We start from the raw sequence: 12,402 nt of genomic DNA, 5'->3' as shown, positions 1-12,402 counted from the left end.
GGACATTTCTCACCCCAAAGCGCGTGCACGAGGATGCAGATGTGGGGTCGGAGAAGCCGGTGCTCTCGGGGCACCTGATGCAGCTGGTGTAGCAAAGGAAACAAACCCCAAACATCAGCCACAGCTCTGGGAGCAAAGAAGCGAAATGGCAAAGACGACCGCATGTCTGTGACCAGTGGGAACCAACTGCGCTCACCCGGTGGTCGCCCTCTGCCCCTCCCTCGCGCCACCGCAGCGCCCCTGTCAGCTGGCGGTGAAGGTGACAGCCCAGACCCTTCCTGGGCTTGACAGTAACTACATAAAACACAAGAATTTTTTAAAGTTGTAAACGCTTCACAAAGGTCAAAATCAACCTGTGAACTGGACCAGTGTGCCTCACGTGCGTTATTGATCTTGATATATCGAGTTAGAAATATACTTTAGACGCAATATTACAATAAAAAAGAATAAAGTATGTAGATTATTCACAAAAATGCAAAATGCCAATAATCATTTGAAAAACATTCCGCCTCACTGGAAACCAAGGAGATGCAAGTTAAAACAATGAGATGAAAATTTTACTAGTATTAATTCAAAGGGTTTTTTTTTTTTTAACTTTTTCTTTTTGGCCAACACATGCAATGGCTCAGTTCCCGGAAGACGGAATGAACCTGGGCCACAGCGGTGACGGCCCCGAGTCCTAACCACTAGACCCCCAGGGAACTCCCCCTAAAGCATCTTTCCTGTGGCTCTCGACGGATTCAGGGCCCTGATGCCGGCGCCCGCTCTCCCAACACTGATTTACTGTCATCAACTGCCATCAAACGTTCATGTGTTTTGACTTCATTTCCCTTGTTGGAACTTGTTCCCAGTCGGTAACGGACAGGCGGGGGCCGGCTCCCAAAGTGCGGCGTCCCGTGCGGTTGGTAGGGGTGACCACAGCTCTGCTTGGCCAACATCCCGAATCTGCTCAGGAAACCAGCTTTACACCCGCAGGCCTTGGCTACTCGGCGGTCATTGAAACGTATGTTCTGTCCTGAAATACAGCCAGGATAAAAGGGCTGGAAAAACACCCGCAGAAAGAGACTTTCAGAAAAGAAACGGGTGGCGAGTGGACATTTGACGATTTCCTTCTGCTGCAACTGCAGCGAGACTAAGACACAGCAAAGCAGCCCACGGCGGGAGCTCCGGAGAGACTCCGGGAGCCGGGCCGGGGGGGCCCTCAGTGCGACCGTGAGGCCGTGGCTGACTCCGGCCTGGTTCCTCTCCCCCAGGGCAGCCCGGACCTGGCCTGTGGGTGCTGGGATTTCCAGCGGTGCTGGGACTCCTCACAACCTGAAGAAAGAGCCTCAGGAGACACGGGGTGAAATTCAGAGCATCGGGGTCCAGGGACCAAAGGCTGCCGGAGCCCAGAGACCCTTACCACGCGGCCCCCACACCCCGCGATGGGCCCTGGGCGGCTACGGTGACCAGAGCGCCGTCACGTTTCAGCCCCACACCTCCCTCTGCGGGCTGAGAAGAGCCGGGGGGGCGGGCAGTTGCAAGGACACAGCAAGGCGAGAACAGGAAAGGGGAGAGCGAGCAGCGCCTGCCACGGTGACCTGATCCGTGCTTCTTTGACGGGCGGGTACCTGGGCCCGTGCGACATCCTTCTGCTGACACTAAGGAAACGGACCTTCCCAGCTTGGAAAGCCCAGCATCGGACACTGGACCAAGCAAGCCCACCAGCTCTGGGAGCCCCCGCTTCCACCTGCAGAGTCAAAACCACGTACAGTTGTGGAGAAAAAAAAACACTCCAGGTTCCTGGAGATACTTGAAATAAAATAAGACTTTATTACATAGCAACTGACAAACTGAAGGTCGCAGGTCTGGAACGGGCTAAATGCGCCTTGACCACGCGTGTCTCTCGTCTTCTCGTCCGCAGATGACAGACACAGGCTGCCCTTCCACCCGCCTGGGGGCCCCAAGCCCCAGCAGCACCCCCATGCCCCGAAAGGGCCACAGTCCCCACACCTGAGGTGACCTGAAGTGCTGGGACAGCGACGGCTTGGAGGGTGTCCCAAGCATGAGGACCGCGCGGTGTTCGTAAACACTGCCCTTTAAGCCACTGGAAAGAAACCTTCTGAAAAGTTTTAAAAACAGGTTGTGTTTGTGAAAATAAAACACAACGATTCCCCAAAACTTACACACACCAGTGAACGAAAAGGCCCTACGTCATGTTTTTCGACGGGACGTCTGACCCCACATCCAGGCCAATGACAATGTCATGACCCGGTCTTCACAGGACAGCTGAGAGCCAGTCACAGTCTCGCGCTGACAGGAGTGACTCCGGACGGTGGAAATGCCTGCACTCCCTGGGCTCCGAGGGGCCGAGGGCAAGGGCAGGACGTTGCCACGGGCACTTCTGTCCCCTGGCCCCAGGCCAGCGCTGGAGGGGACACTTGACCCCGCCCGCAGCCCCTGCCGCTGTGGGCTCCCGGGAGCTGCTCAGATGCAGGTGACTCTTCTGAAGCCAGGACACCAAGGAACACCCTGAACTGGTCACTTTCAGCAACGCACCCTCAGGATGTCGTCAGGTGCAAGACAGTTAAAACTGGATTTCACGGGACATGCTGTTGCTGAGCCAATTTTTTCAATGTTCAGTACAGACGGTCACATCAAGAAAGGATGTGAGGTTAAAAGCTCCAAGAGATTGATCTAGGGAGTTCTATCGACTTGGTTCTGAAACCAACGTCAAAATTAAGGAAATAATTTCTCTGCTAAGAGTTTACAGCTGTCTTTACGTCTGGATTTCAAGATTTAATCCCATCATCCAGCAGCGTTACCCTCTGAACCACTAACTACAATGCTTTCACGTGACCAATTTTTTTTCTTTTGAAGTTTGAAAAATACATTTCATTTAAGGGAAAACATCTTCTTAAAATTAAGACAACTATTCATAAACTACTTCCTCTCTTTTTTTCAGGCCACCCCATGGCACATGGCTTTCCTGGGCCAGGATCAGAGCCACGTCCCAGCGTGACCTACACTGCAGCTGCAGCCCTGTCAGAGCCTTAACCCACTGCGCCCGGCCAGGGATCAAACCCGCGCCCAGCGCTGCAGAGATGCCGCTGATCCCTTTGAGTCACGGCAGGAAGGCTCGCAAGCTATTTTTTCAAACCCCTTCAGGAGACAACCGCCTCCTCTTCCTCAAACGCTGAGTTCAGACACGCAGCACCCCCCCCCCCAGCTGCAGGTCTAGTCCGCAGCGCGGCCGTGACACCGAATCAGCGCACCTGCTCCAACAGAAGAGGCGGCGGCGTGTCCCCGAGCGCGGAGTGTGAGAGGCAGGAACCAAGGGACAGAACCCGTCTCGGTATCTGCCATGAAACCTCTCAGCTGAACCAGGCAGCTGCTGACTGCTTTAACGGTGTCGTTCCTTCCTGAAGCACAACTCGAGGGGCTCGCGCGGCTGCCGCCTCTGAAGAGCCCGACTCCGGCCTCCGCGGGCGCCGTGACGCCTCCAGCTGCACAGAGGCCAGGCGGCCCCTCCTGCCCTGTCTAGCGGCAGCCCTGCCTGGAGAGGCCGTCGCCACGCAGGCCAGACCAGGGTGATGGCAGTGACAGGGGTGACCGAGGTGACGGGGACCAAGGTGACGGGGGTGACAGGGGTGACCGTGACGGGGGGGCTGACAGGGAGCGTGGGGGGGACAGGGGGCTGACGGGGAGGGTGGGGGGGACAGGGGGCTGACAGGGAGGGTGGGGGGGACAGGGGGCTGACGGGGAGGGTGGGGGGGACAGGGGCCAGTGGGGGTGCCCACGCGTGGACGGCGCTGTCCACCCCTCAACCCTCCCACATGGACAGACAGGGTGTCCCGAGCTCAGGCTTGACTGCAGGGGCTCCATTTACGGTTTAACTAGAGAGACTCAGACCTTCCGGGTGGACCCAGGCCGGGCGAGCGCCCTTCAAAGCCAGCCCAAGCGTCTCGGGACGCGGGGCGGGTCTGGATGCCCAGGCGCCAGCCCCGGGGCAGAGCCGTCACTGCTGCTTCGGCCGCCCCCGGCGCTGCTGTAAGGTCCTCAGGTCGCTCATCACCGCCAGCGTCTTGCGCACCCACAGGATCTAGAAAGAGCCGGGGCGCGGGGAGGCGCTCAGAGCCGGGACCAGGCCGTGGCAGCAGGAGGGAGCCGGGGCGGGCGCACGTACCACGATGGCCAGGGCGTTGAGCAGCAGCGGCGCCGAGAAGACCAGGGACACGAACATCCCCCTCGAGTCGAAATACTGGTACTTTGAGAAGGACCTGCGCGCAGAAGGGTCTGGCGGTTACCTGGCGCAGCCCAGCGGCCCTTGCGACGGCCGCTGCTCACGGCGTCTCCCCTCAGCGAGGCGGGTCCTCCCACCAGGACCCAGGCCCGAGGCCACGGGCACCTGGGGACAGAGGACACGCAGGGACCGGCAGGCACCTCCACACAGGAAGGCGCAGTGGGGGCAGAGACCGCTGCGCGAGCCGGCAGCCTCCTCAACCCTGTAGGGCAGGCTCTGCAGGCCTTCCTGGGGAGCAGGACAGGGTGGGTGGCCGCCTCTGTGAGCTCAGGCCCCCGCCCCAGAGCAGGCGGTGGGGGGGGACCCGTGTGGCCCGGCCGGGGCAGGACACAGGCCTCACGTCACCAGCCAGTGACAGTCGAGGATATGACCTTCTCCCGCTCCGCCAGGGCTCGGGGATCACAGGGAACAGGCGCCACCTATCGGGTCCGAGGCAGCCTGGGAGGCCGGGGCTCTGAGGAAGTCGTGGGGGGGGGGAGGGCTCTGCCTGTGGAGGAGGGAGGGCCCCCGACCCCCCAGTAGGGGCCTGCAGCCAGGGGGCTGAGCGCCAGAGGGGCCAGAACTCTGCTCCGCGACCCCTGGGGTCAGATGCTCCTTGGGAGGCAGTCAGGAGACCTGGGAGGGGAATGTGCTTCCCTCACTGATGGTTTCAAAGCCCCCCTCCGCCTTCCCCAAGCACCCCTGCCTGACTGCGGGGTCTCTGCCCTAAGAGGCCAGGAGAAGCAGCTGCCCCCACAGAGCAGGCAGCTGGGGACAGTTTGCAGGGGGTGGGGCGGGGAGGGCGGACGTTTCGTGGGGACGGGACACGGGACACGGAGTGGGTCACCCCGGCAGAGGCTGCAGCAGGAAGGACACGGAGGCGAGGAGGGCACGGCCAGGGAGACAGGCGCGCGCTGGCGTCCTGGACGGCGAGGACGTGTCGGGGGCGCCGGAGAAGACGGGGTGCTGAGCTCCCCACCGGGAAGGAGCCTGGGCTGCGGGTGGGCGGGCTGGGCGCTGGTTCTCACCTCCAGTTCATGGCTGCAACCTCATTGATGTACTCGGCGCAGTAGACCAACGTCACTGAGAGGAGAGAAGCGACAGCTACAGCACAGAGGGATCTGCTGAGACCTGTTCCTGCTGTCGCTGACAGAAGGCAGCCACTCGAAGGGAAACCCAGGCGAACACGGAGTCTGATGGTCAGTCCGCTGGGCACACCCTCGGCAGGAGCTTCCGGCCAGACACCACAGCAGGCCGGCCTGTCCCACCTGGTCACAGGTCAGCTGGCAAGGCCAGTGGTGGGACCCGAGGGCCCCGGGGCCAGGGCTGGGGTCCCCTGCCTGGCCCCTCAGACTTGTGCTGGTGGCAAAGATGGGGGGGGTGTTCTGGCCTGAGGGTAACGGGAGCAGCAGGAACAGCCCAGCCCCCGGGTGGCCTTCCCTGGTGGTACGGGCTGGGGTGGGGACCAGGGCAGGAGGCCAAGAGCTGCACAGGGACCGGAGGTGGTGGACGACCGCCACCTGCAGCCTCCACTCCTCCTCCGTGGGGATGCCACACAACTCTGCTCCTTCTCGTTATCTTTAAAACTGACTTGGGCACCACGTCATTTTATGCCCAGAACTTTGCTTCCTGGTTGGCACGTCCCGCCAGGACAGGCACAGCTGGAAGCCTTACAAATGTATTCACACAGCAGGAGGCTACGAGAGAATGGGCACACTGTCTATCACACAGCAACCTGAGCCACAGAATCGCTGCTGGTCCTACTCACCCAGACACAGGAAGTGCCCGACCTGTAGCTTATACCTCCGGGATGAGAAGCAGGTGAGCAGCAGGCAGAGCACGTGGAAGATGACCAGCCCGACCAGCCACGGCTCCGTCCAGTCTGTCTGCTGCAGGACACACGTCAGAAACTCGTCAGAGCCACTCACACCGAGGCCAGGCTTCACACACATCTCCTGAGCATGACCCCAAGGCCTGCCAGGCCTCCCGGAACACAGGGAACACGGGGAGGGGGGACAGGAACCCTCACTGCACTGTCCAAGGACCGTCCCCGGCAGTGTCTGGCTGACCGTCCACAGAGAGGACTGCAGGCTTGCTTCACTGTTTGTTAAACAGAACCGCATTTCGAGCCGAGAGAACCTAAGGGCCATCCTCCTGGGGGAGAGGAGGAAGGTGAGGCCTGGCTCAGGGCTGCACTCGGTTCCCCCATCGTTAAAGCCGCATTTCCAGCAGCTACGACTTGTACTCGAGGCCTTGGAAGAGCTGGGCTACCCTAACTTGCAAGTTGTGTTCTTCTTGGGTTTTTTTCCCTACGCACCCAGCCCTCCGAATACTGCTGTGACCTCAAATCTGTTCACCTCTCTAAGTGGGCTTGTCCGCACCCCCAAACTCGGACCCCCTCCCCGAGGCTCAGATCACGGGGGCTGGGGGGAGCAGCCCATACCCAGCCCCTTGCCCACAGCCAGTCCGCCCCACGCGAACCTCCCACCCACGCCCAGGACGGCCCACCTCCCACGGCTCCATCCCTGCCCCCAGGATCGCTGCGGGAGGACCCCAGGCCCCGCCCACCGCCCAGGACCGCCCCGCCCCCTCTGAGCCCAGGCCCCGCCCCTGCCAGGACCCCCGCGCCCACCACCCGGGCGCTCGCCCCGAGCCCAGGCCCCGCCCCCACACGCCCTTTCAGGCGCCGCCAGCGTTCCGAGCGGAGGCTGGGACTTTCCGATCGGCCCAGCCGCCAGCGGTCGAACAGCCAGCAAAGCAGGCAGCGAGTTACCATGATCACGGCGGGGATGCTGACGGGGAACGAGCTCACTGAGAATGCGGACGGCATCGTCCCCAGAAAGGCCCAGCCTCACCACCAGCTTTTCGTCTTCCCCGCCCCGCCCGGATAGGACGAGGAAGACCGCTGGCATCCTCTCGCGACAGCTCCACTTGTCGCGAGGTCTGCTGTATCCGGAAGCGGGGGGGGGGGCGGTGGCACGCTGCTGTCTCGCGATATCTCTAGTGCTTGGTGCCTGCTCGAAATCTCGCGGCATTTCGTGGCATTAGAAAAACTGGAAAAAGCAGGCTCCGGGCGTTTCCCGTCTTGACACAGTGAAAACGAATACGACTTGAAAACGTGAGGTTGCGAAACCTGGGTGAAGGATCGGGCCTTGCTGTGATCTGTGGTGTAGGTCGCAGATACGCTGGGGTCTGGCGTGGCTGTGGTGTAGGCCGGCGGCTGTAGCTCCCGTTGGACCCTTCGACCCCCAGCCTGCGGACCGCCATGTGCCTCGGGTGCGGCTCTAGAAAGCAAAGACAGCAGGCTCCAGGGTTGTCTTGCCGCCTGGCGGGGGGGGCGAGGGCGCCTCCAGTTCTCCTTTCCGCAGATAACGCGTAGGACTGGGGCTAGTGGGCACCCCTGCCTCCTCCCCTCCTCCCTTCGCTGGCTACTCCTACGACTGTGGGGCGGGGCATCGCTTCGGAGACTGGGGGACACGGGGCGCAGTGGCCTGGACTCTGGAGAGCAGAGGCCGGACAGGCCTGCACCCTTAGGAACCCAAGGAGGCAGTGAGCTGGATCCTAGGGAACACTGGGACCAGTGACCCGCACGCTGGAGGATGGAGTCAGACGGCGGGGACAGTATCCTGGCTTCTAAGTCCCGCTCCAGAAGTGGATGCTGGTTGCTTCTAGCTCACCGTACCTTAAAAATAGGTATTTTGCCAGCAAAAGGGCTTTATTCGGGAGTAGAAAGGAATGGCAATTTGGGACATACAGTTTGACAAGAGTATAACCACGTGGGGCAAACAGAGGAGAGGACTGTGTTACCAACGGGGAAGTGAGAAGGGCTGCTTCCAAGAAAGTCCATTGGAGGAAAGCGAGAGTGGTGGGGAGGGGTTCCAGTTGGCTGGATGACGGTGGCTTCTCATTGGCTGAGCAGCAGTGGTCTCCCCTTGGCTGAGCTGTTGCCACCGCGGAATCTTCCCTCCCTGGCTGGTCTGCAGAGGGGCTGAGTGGTACTTCCCTGAAGGCTCCAGCTTCTGCCTCCAGCCTCCATCTTTTTTCCCTTTTTAGGGCAGTGCCTGCTGCACATGGCAATTCCCAAGCTAGTGGGCCTACACCACAGCCACAGCAACGTGGGATCCCAGCTGCCTCTGAGACCTACACCACCCTCGTGACTCGGCAATGCCGGATCTTTAACCCGCTGAGCGGTGCCAGGGTTTGAACCCGAGTCCTCATAGATACTAATCAGTTGGTTAGCCCCTGAGCCAGGGCAGGAACTCCTCCAGCCTCCGTCTTAAATGAGGTTCCCATTCCTAATTGTCACACTAACTGGGGAGTCCTGAATCCTCTGTCAATTAAAAACGCTTTGTAATGGAATCAGCACAGGGCGTGTCTCCCATGCAGACTGACGGGAGCTCCAAGCGAGCCCCTGGTCTCTGGGTGGAGCTGGAGGAGGGTTGCAGGAAAGGACTGCAGCCCCTTGACAGTTTGAGGGTACTTGGCACCTGCACAGTGGCGGGAGGGAGAAGGTGAGCCTCCCGAATGGCAGGATCAAGCCAGAACTGAACCCGGATGCATGAGACAGCCGCACCAGGGCTTCATTTCCTTGCTGCAGGGGAGTTTTCCTGACGCTCCACACCAGTGGGTCTGCAGGTCCACCGGCCTGGCTTCCGGGGCGGAGGTCTCTCCGGCGCCCTGCACCCGTACCCCTGGGCCACAGCTCCCCGGACAAGCAGGCTCTGTCGGGACCTTGCTCTCCCACAAGCGGGCTTCACGCCACAGACAGAGCCGGCTTTCGAAACCTGAATTAGGTGAAGCTGTTTACAGCAGGTGGTTCTCGTGTGGTCATCGTTCCTGAATCGAGTTTTTAGTTCACATCACCTAAGTTTAGGTAGAGAAATACTTTTTTCTGAGCATAATGGAGCAGCCGTATCTGTTATTTTTGATTCTTTCCCCGCATAGATGGCCTTTAAAAAAAGTACAGTGATTTAAAAATGTGCTTGTGGCGTTGCCACTGCGGTGCAGGGATTGGCGGCGGCATCTCTGGAGCACTGGGACACAGGTTCGATCCCTGGCCCAGCACAGTGGGTTGGGGATCCAGTGCTGTTGCAGCTGTGGCTTAGGTCACAACCATGGATCAGAGCCGATCCCTGGCTTGTGAGCTCTGGGGCCGGGGCAGAGAGCAGCCAAAAAAAGAAATAAATGACATTAAGAAAATGTAAGTCCATAATTATGGATAATAAAAGTTTTATAAAGTCAACAAATTAATATCTTGTCTTCACTCTATATTTTCAATACTCTCTTAGTGTCTCCTGACCTCGGCACTCTTGAAGGAGTTTATTATTTGTTTTCTATCTTGGGCACAGGAGACAGGTATACTTACTGATTTTTCTCAAACACGACATTTTGTGCATTGCCTGGACACATACATTTTTTAAATGAAGTTTTAGGGTTTAAGTCGTGTGTCTCGATTGTGGCTTCAGGGTCCTCCAGGCAGAGGGCTTCTTTGTGGGTCAGGCAGGTGCTTCCACCGTGGTGGTTTGCAGACCTGGGCTCAGTCAGGTGGGTTCTGGCCTCCACAGGTGGCACTGACGTGGGTCCCACTAAGGCAGGGGCTGGGGCGGACGCCATCAGAGCAGACGCCCGATGAGGGCTGGGTTTTACACACGGCTTGGACGCGCCGTGGCCACAAAGCCATTTGCTTTGCCCTTTGCAAGGCGGCTCCAGCTGGAAAGGGGGGTTTCCGGCCCAGCAGGTGGTGCGGGAAGGGCCAAGGAGTGAGGCCTGGCAGCCACAGACTGACCAGCAGCAGGGAGTGGCACCTCCCCGTGGCGGGCACCTCCAGACCAAACGGGGGTGGGGGAGCCTCAGGGCGGCTTCCTGGAACCTAACCTGCCGCGCAGCCAGCACCGCCTTGTGTCCTGGGTGGACTGACCACACCAGGCTGGGGGCCACACAGCAGAGAGCAAAACCACTCTGAAGGAGGAGGGCAGGGTCCCTCCTGCCCCTTGCAGCTGCCCGTTCTGTTCTCTGTTCTGTCACCTGTGCCCTCGTCTTCTCTCCCATCAGGGCACCCAGGTCAGGGCCCACCGTCCTCCAGTAGAGACTCGTCCTAACCTGATCACGTCTGCAAAGACCCCAGGGTTAGGACACACCAACCCACAGCTGCGGGGTAACGGGCGCTGCCGGAACCAGGGCTGCTGCTCGGGGAGTGTGCCCGGCTTCTGACCGCGGCGGGTGGGAAACAGGAGACCTCAGTGGGCGGCGGGCTGTAGGGCTGAGGGGCCCCATCTCAGGGAGGAAGTGGCAGGGCCCCCTGCCCAGGACCTAACCCCCGTGCTGCCGGCCTCGGCCCTCGAAAACCGCGCTCAGGAGGCAAGTGTTGGCAGAAACAGAGGCGGTTGCTCTGGTCAGAAGCCGACACTCTGGGGAGGAGGTGGGGTCAGGGTCCCCAAACCAACCAGGAGGATTCCGCCGTGGAAGTTTTCAAGGGCAACGGGAGGTGACGTCCGTTAATCGTGGAGCCGGGAGGGCAGCGTCCCCCACGGGCGGCCGGCTTGTTCCCTCTCCTGAGCTTCCTGAGATGCTGTCCTGTCCCACAGCTTGTTCGCCTTTCGAGACTCTGCCCAAGGGGAGCTGTGGGAAAGGTCTGGTCCTCTGTTCCTCACTTACTCTGCATTCAGGCTTCTCTCACCTAGAAGAGAACCGATCGCTCAGCAAAAGGCGCCGTGTGACCCGGAGACTTGCCGGGTGTCCTAAGGCCAGAGCTGAGCAGGGCCTGGGGGCGCCTGGCTTCAGGGTGGTGGCCAGACAGGAGGGCCTGCTGCAAAGAGCTCCTTCCTGCCCAAAGCTCCTGACCCCTGCGTCATCTCAAGATTCTTCCTTCTGGGACCTTCTCTCAACTGGCTTCAGTCCAGCCTCGCAGGCCACGGCCTTCCTCTCTGACATGATGGGGACAGAGCTGACCGTTGCAAAAGCGGAAACCCCTACACACTCTGTGGGATGGGTGTTTGTGGTGAGGAAACAGACTCGGGGCAGCAGGGTACACTGCCAGAGTGACAGCGGGAGGGAGTCAAGATCCAGGTTGGACGCGGCCACCTCCAGAGCCTGGTACCTCCTGGCTCTCCCTGCAGGTGCAGCCCCACCAGCCTCCTCTCAAATGGTTCTCCTCTAACTAGAAAAAGCGCTTCTTGGAGTTCCTGTCGTGGCTCAGTGGGTTAGGAACCCAACGTAGTCTCCATGACGATGGGGTTTGATCCCTGGCCTCGCTCAGTGGGTTAAGGATCCGGTGTTGCCGTGAGCTGTGGTGTAGGTTGCAGACGTGGCTTGGATCCCGAGTTGCTGTGGCTGTGGTGTAGGCCAGCAGCTATGGCTCCGATTAGACCCCTAGCCTGGGAACCTCCATATGCCGTGAGTGTGACCCTAGAAAAGGTGAAAAGACAAAAAAATTAAAAAATAAATAAAATAAAATACGACCGTTCACCATGTTAAGAATGACAGACTTTTATGTAACAAATAGGAAGCTGGTTGACTTTGAAGCCCCGTGCGTGGTAAGTGTGTCGCTGTAGCAGGATTTCCGTAAACTCCTTGTATCACCATCTTCTTGGTGTTTTTATTAAAAAGGTGACACCCACGTCCCTGGATCTCCTCGCTCCTGCTAAGAGGGTCTCATCCCGCCCAGGCGCCTTCGTGGGAGTCGCCTCCCGGGGCCACGTGGAGACATGGACACCAGGCCTCAGGGTTCTGGAGGCCTCCTCCTGGGCCTCAGGCCGCGTGTTTGCCTGTGCCCTCAGCGGTGACGGGCCAGGGAGTCCTGGGGTCCCTTCTGTGAGGTCCCGACCCCCACCACGAGGCTCCATCCTGTGACCCATCACCTCCCAGAGCGCCTCCCAGCGCCATCCCTGGGGAGGCTTTGATCCGTGGGCTTGAGGGAACAGACACTGAGTCTCAGGCAGAACGTGAGCTCCACTGACGTTATCCAGCCCTCCCACGCACGCTCTCTACTGAAGTATTTGTTTTTCTCAAAGTGTTGTGAGTCTGGGAGTTCCCATGTGGCTTAGTGGTAATAAACTTGACTAGCATCCATGAGGACACAGATTTGATCCCTGGCCTCGCTCAGTGGGTTAAGGATCCGGTGTTGCTATGGCCGTGGTGTAGGC

At 59.7% G+C, this 12,402-nt stretch overlaps 1 protein-coding gene across 4 annotated transcripts; it reads right to left on the bottom strand.

Annotated features, from left to right (window-relative positions):
* Nucleotides 1-535: 535 nt before the first annotated feature.
* TMEM18 (transmembrane protein 18) lies at nucleotides 536-7,642 on the bottom strand. 4 transcript variants are annotated; one of them, XR_007135214.1, is made up of 7 exons: nucleotides 7,035-7,642; nucleotides 6,030-6,150; nucleotides 5,290-5,344; nucleotides 4,166-4,259; nucleotides 3,255-4,081; nucleotides 1,611-1,729; nucleotides 536-1,015 (listed from the first exon to the last, which is right to left on the bottom strand). XR_007135214.1 is itself a non-coding variant. In XM_047782731.1 (5 exons), exons 1-5 carry the CDS (start codon nucleotides 7,089-7,091, stop codon nucleotides 3,998-4,000), a joined length of 411 nt encoding a protein of 136 aa, XP_047638687.1. In that variant the 5' UTR covers nucleotides 7,092-7,642; the 3' UTR covers nucleotides 1,790-3,997. The 4 variants fall into 4 exon arrangements, 1 of the variants encoding a protein (XP_047638687.1); XR_007135216.1 differs by lacking the exon at nucleotides 1,611-1,729; XR_007135215.1 differs by lacking the exons at nucleotides 536-1,015; nucleotides 1,611-1,729 and adding an exon at nucleotides 1,790-2,700.
* Between the last annotated feature and the right edge of the window lie 4,760 nt (nucleotides 7,643-12,402).

Source organism: Phacochoerus africanus, chromosome 5 (genome assembly GCF_016906955.1).
Source record: "Phacochoerus africanus isolate WHEZ1 chromosome 5, ROS_Pafr_v1, whole genome shotgun sequence".
Taxonomy (NCBI): domain Eukaryota; kingdom Metazoa; phylum Chordata; class Mammalia; order Artiodactyla; family Suidae; genus Phacochoerus; species Phacochoerus africanus.
This window is presented reverse-complemented; position numbering and strand designations above follow the sequence as displayed.

Excerpts from the sequence above, each read along its gene's own strand:
- TMEM18 (XM_047782731.1), bottom strand. The coding sequence starts at position 7,091 with ATGCCGTCCGCATTCTCAGTGAGCTCGTTCCCCGTCAGCATCCCCGCC. Across the intron at positions 4,260-5,289 it reads GTTGCAGCCATGAACTGGAG|GTCCTTCTCAAAGTACCAGT; the intron begins GTGAGAACCAGC and ends TTCTGCGCGCAG. Across the intron at positions 4,082-4,165 it reads TCAACGCCCTGGCCATCGTG|ATCCTGTGGGTGCGCAAGAC; the intron begins GTACGTGCGCCC and ends GGCTCTTTCTAG.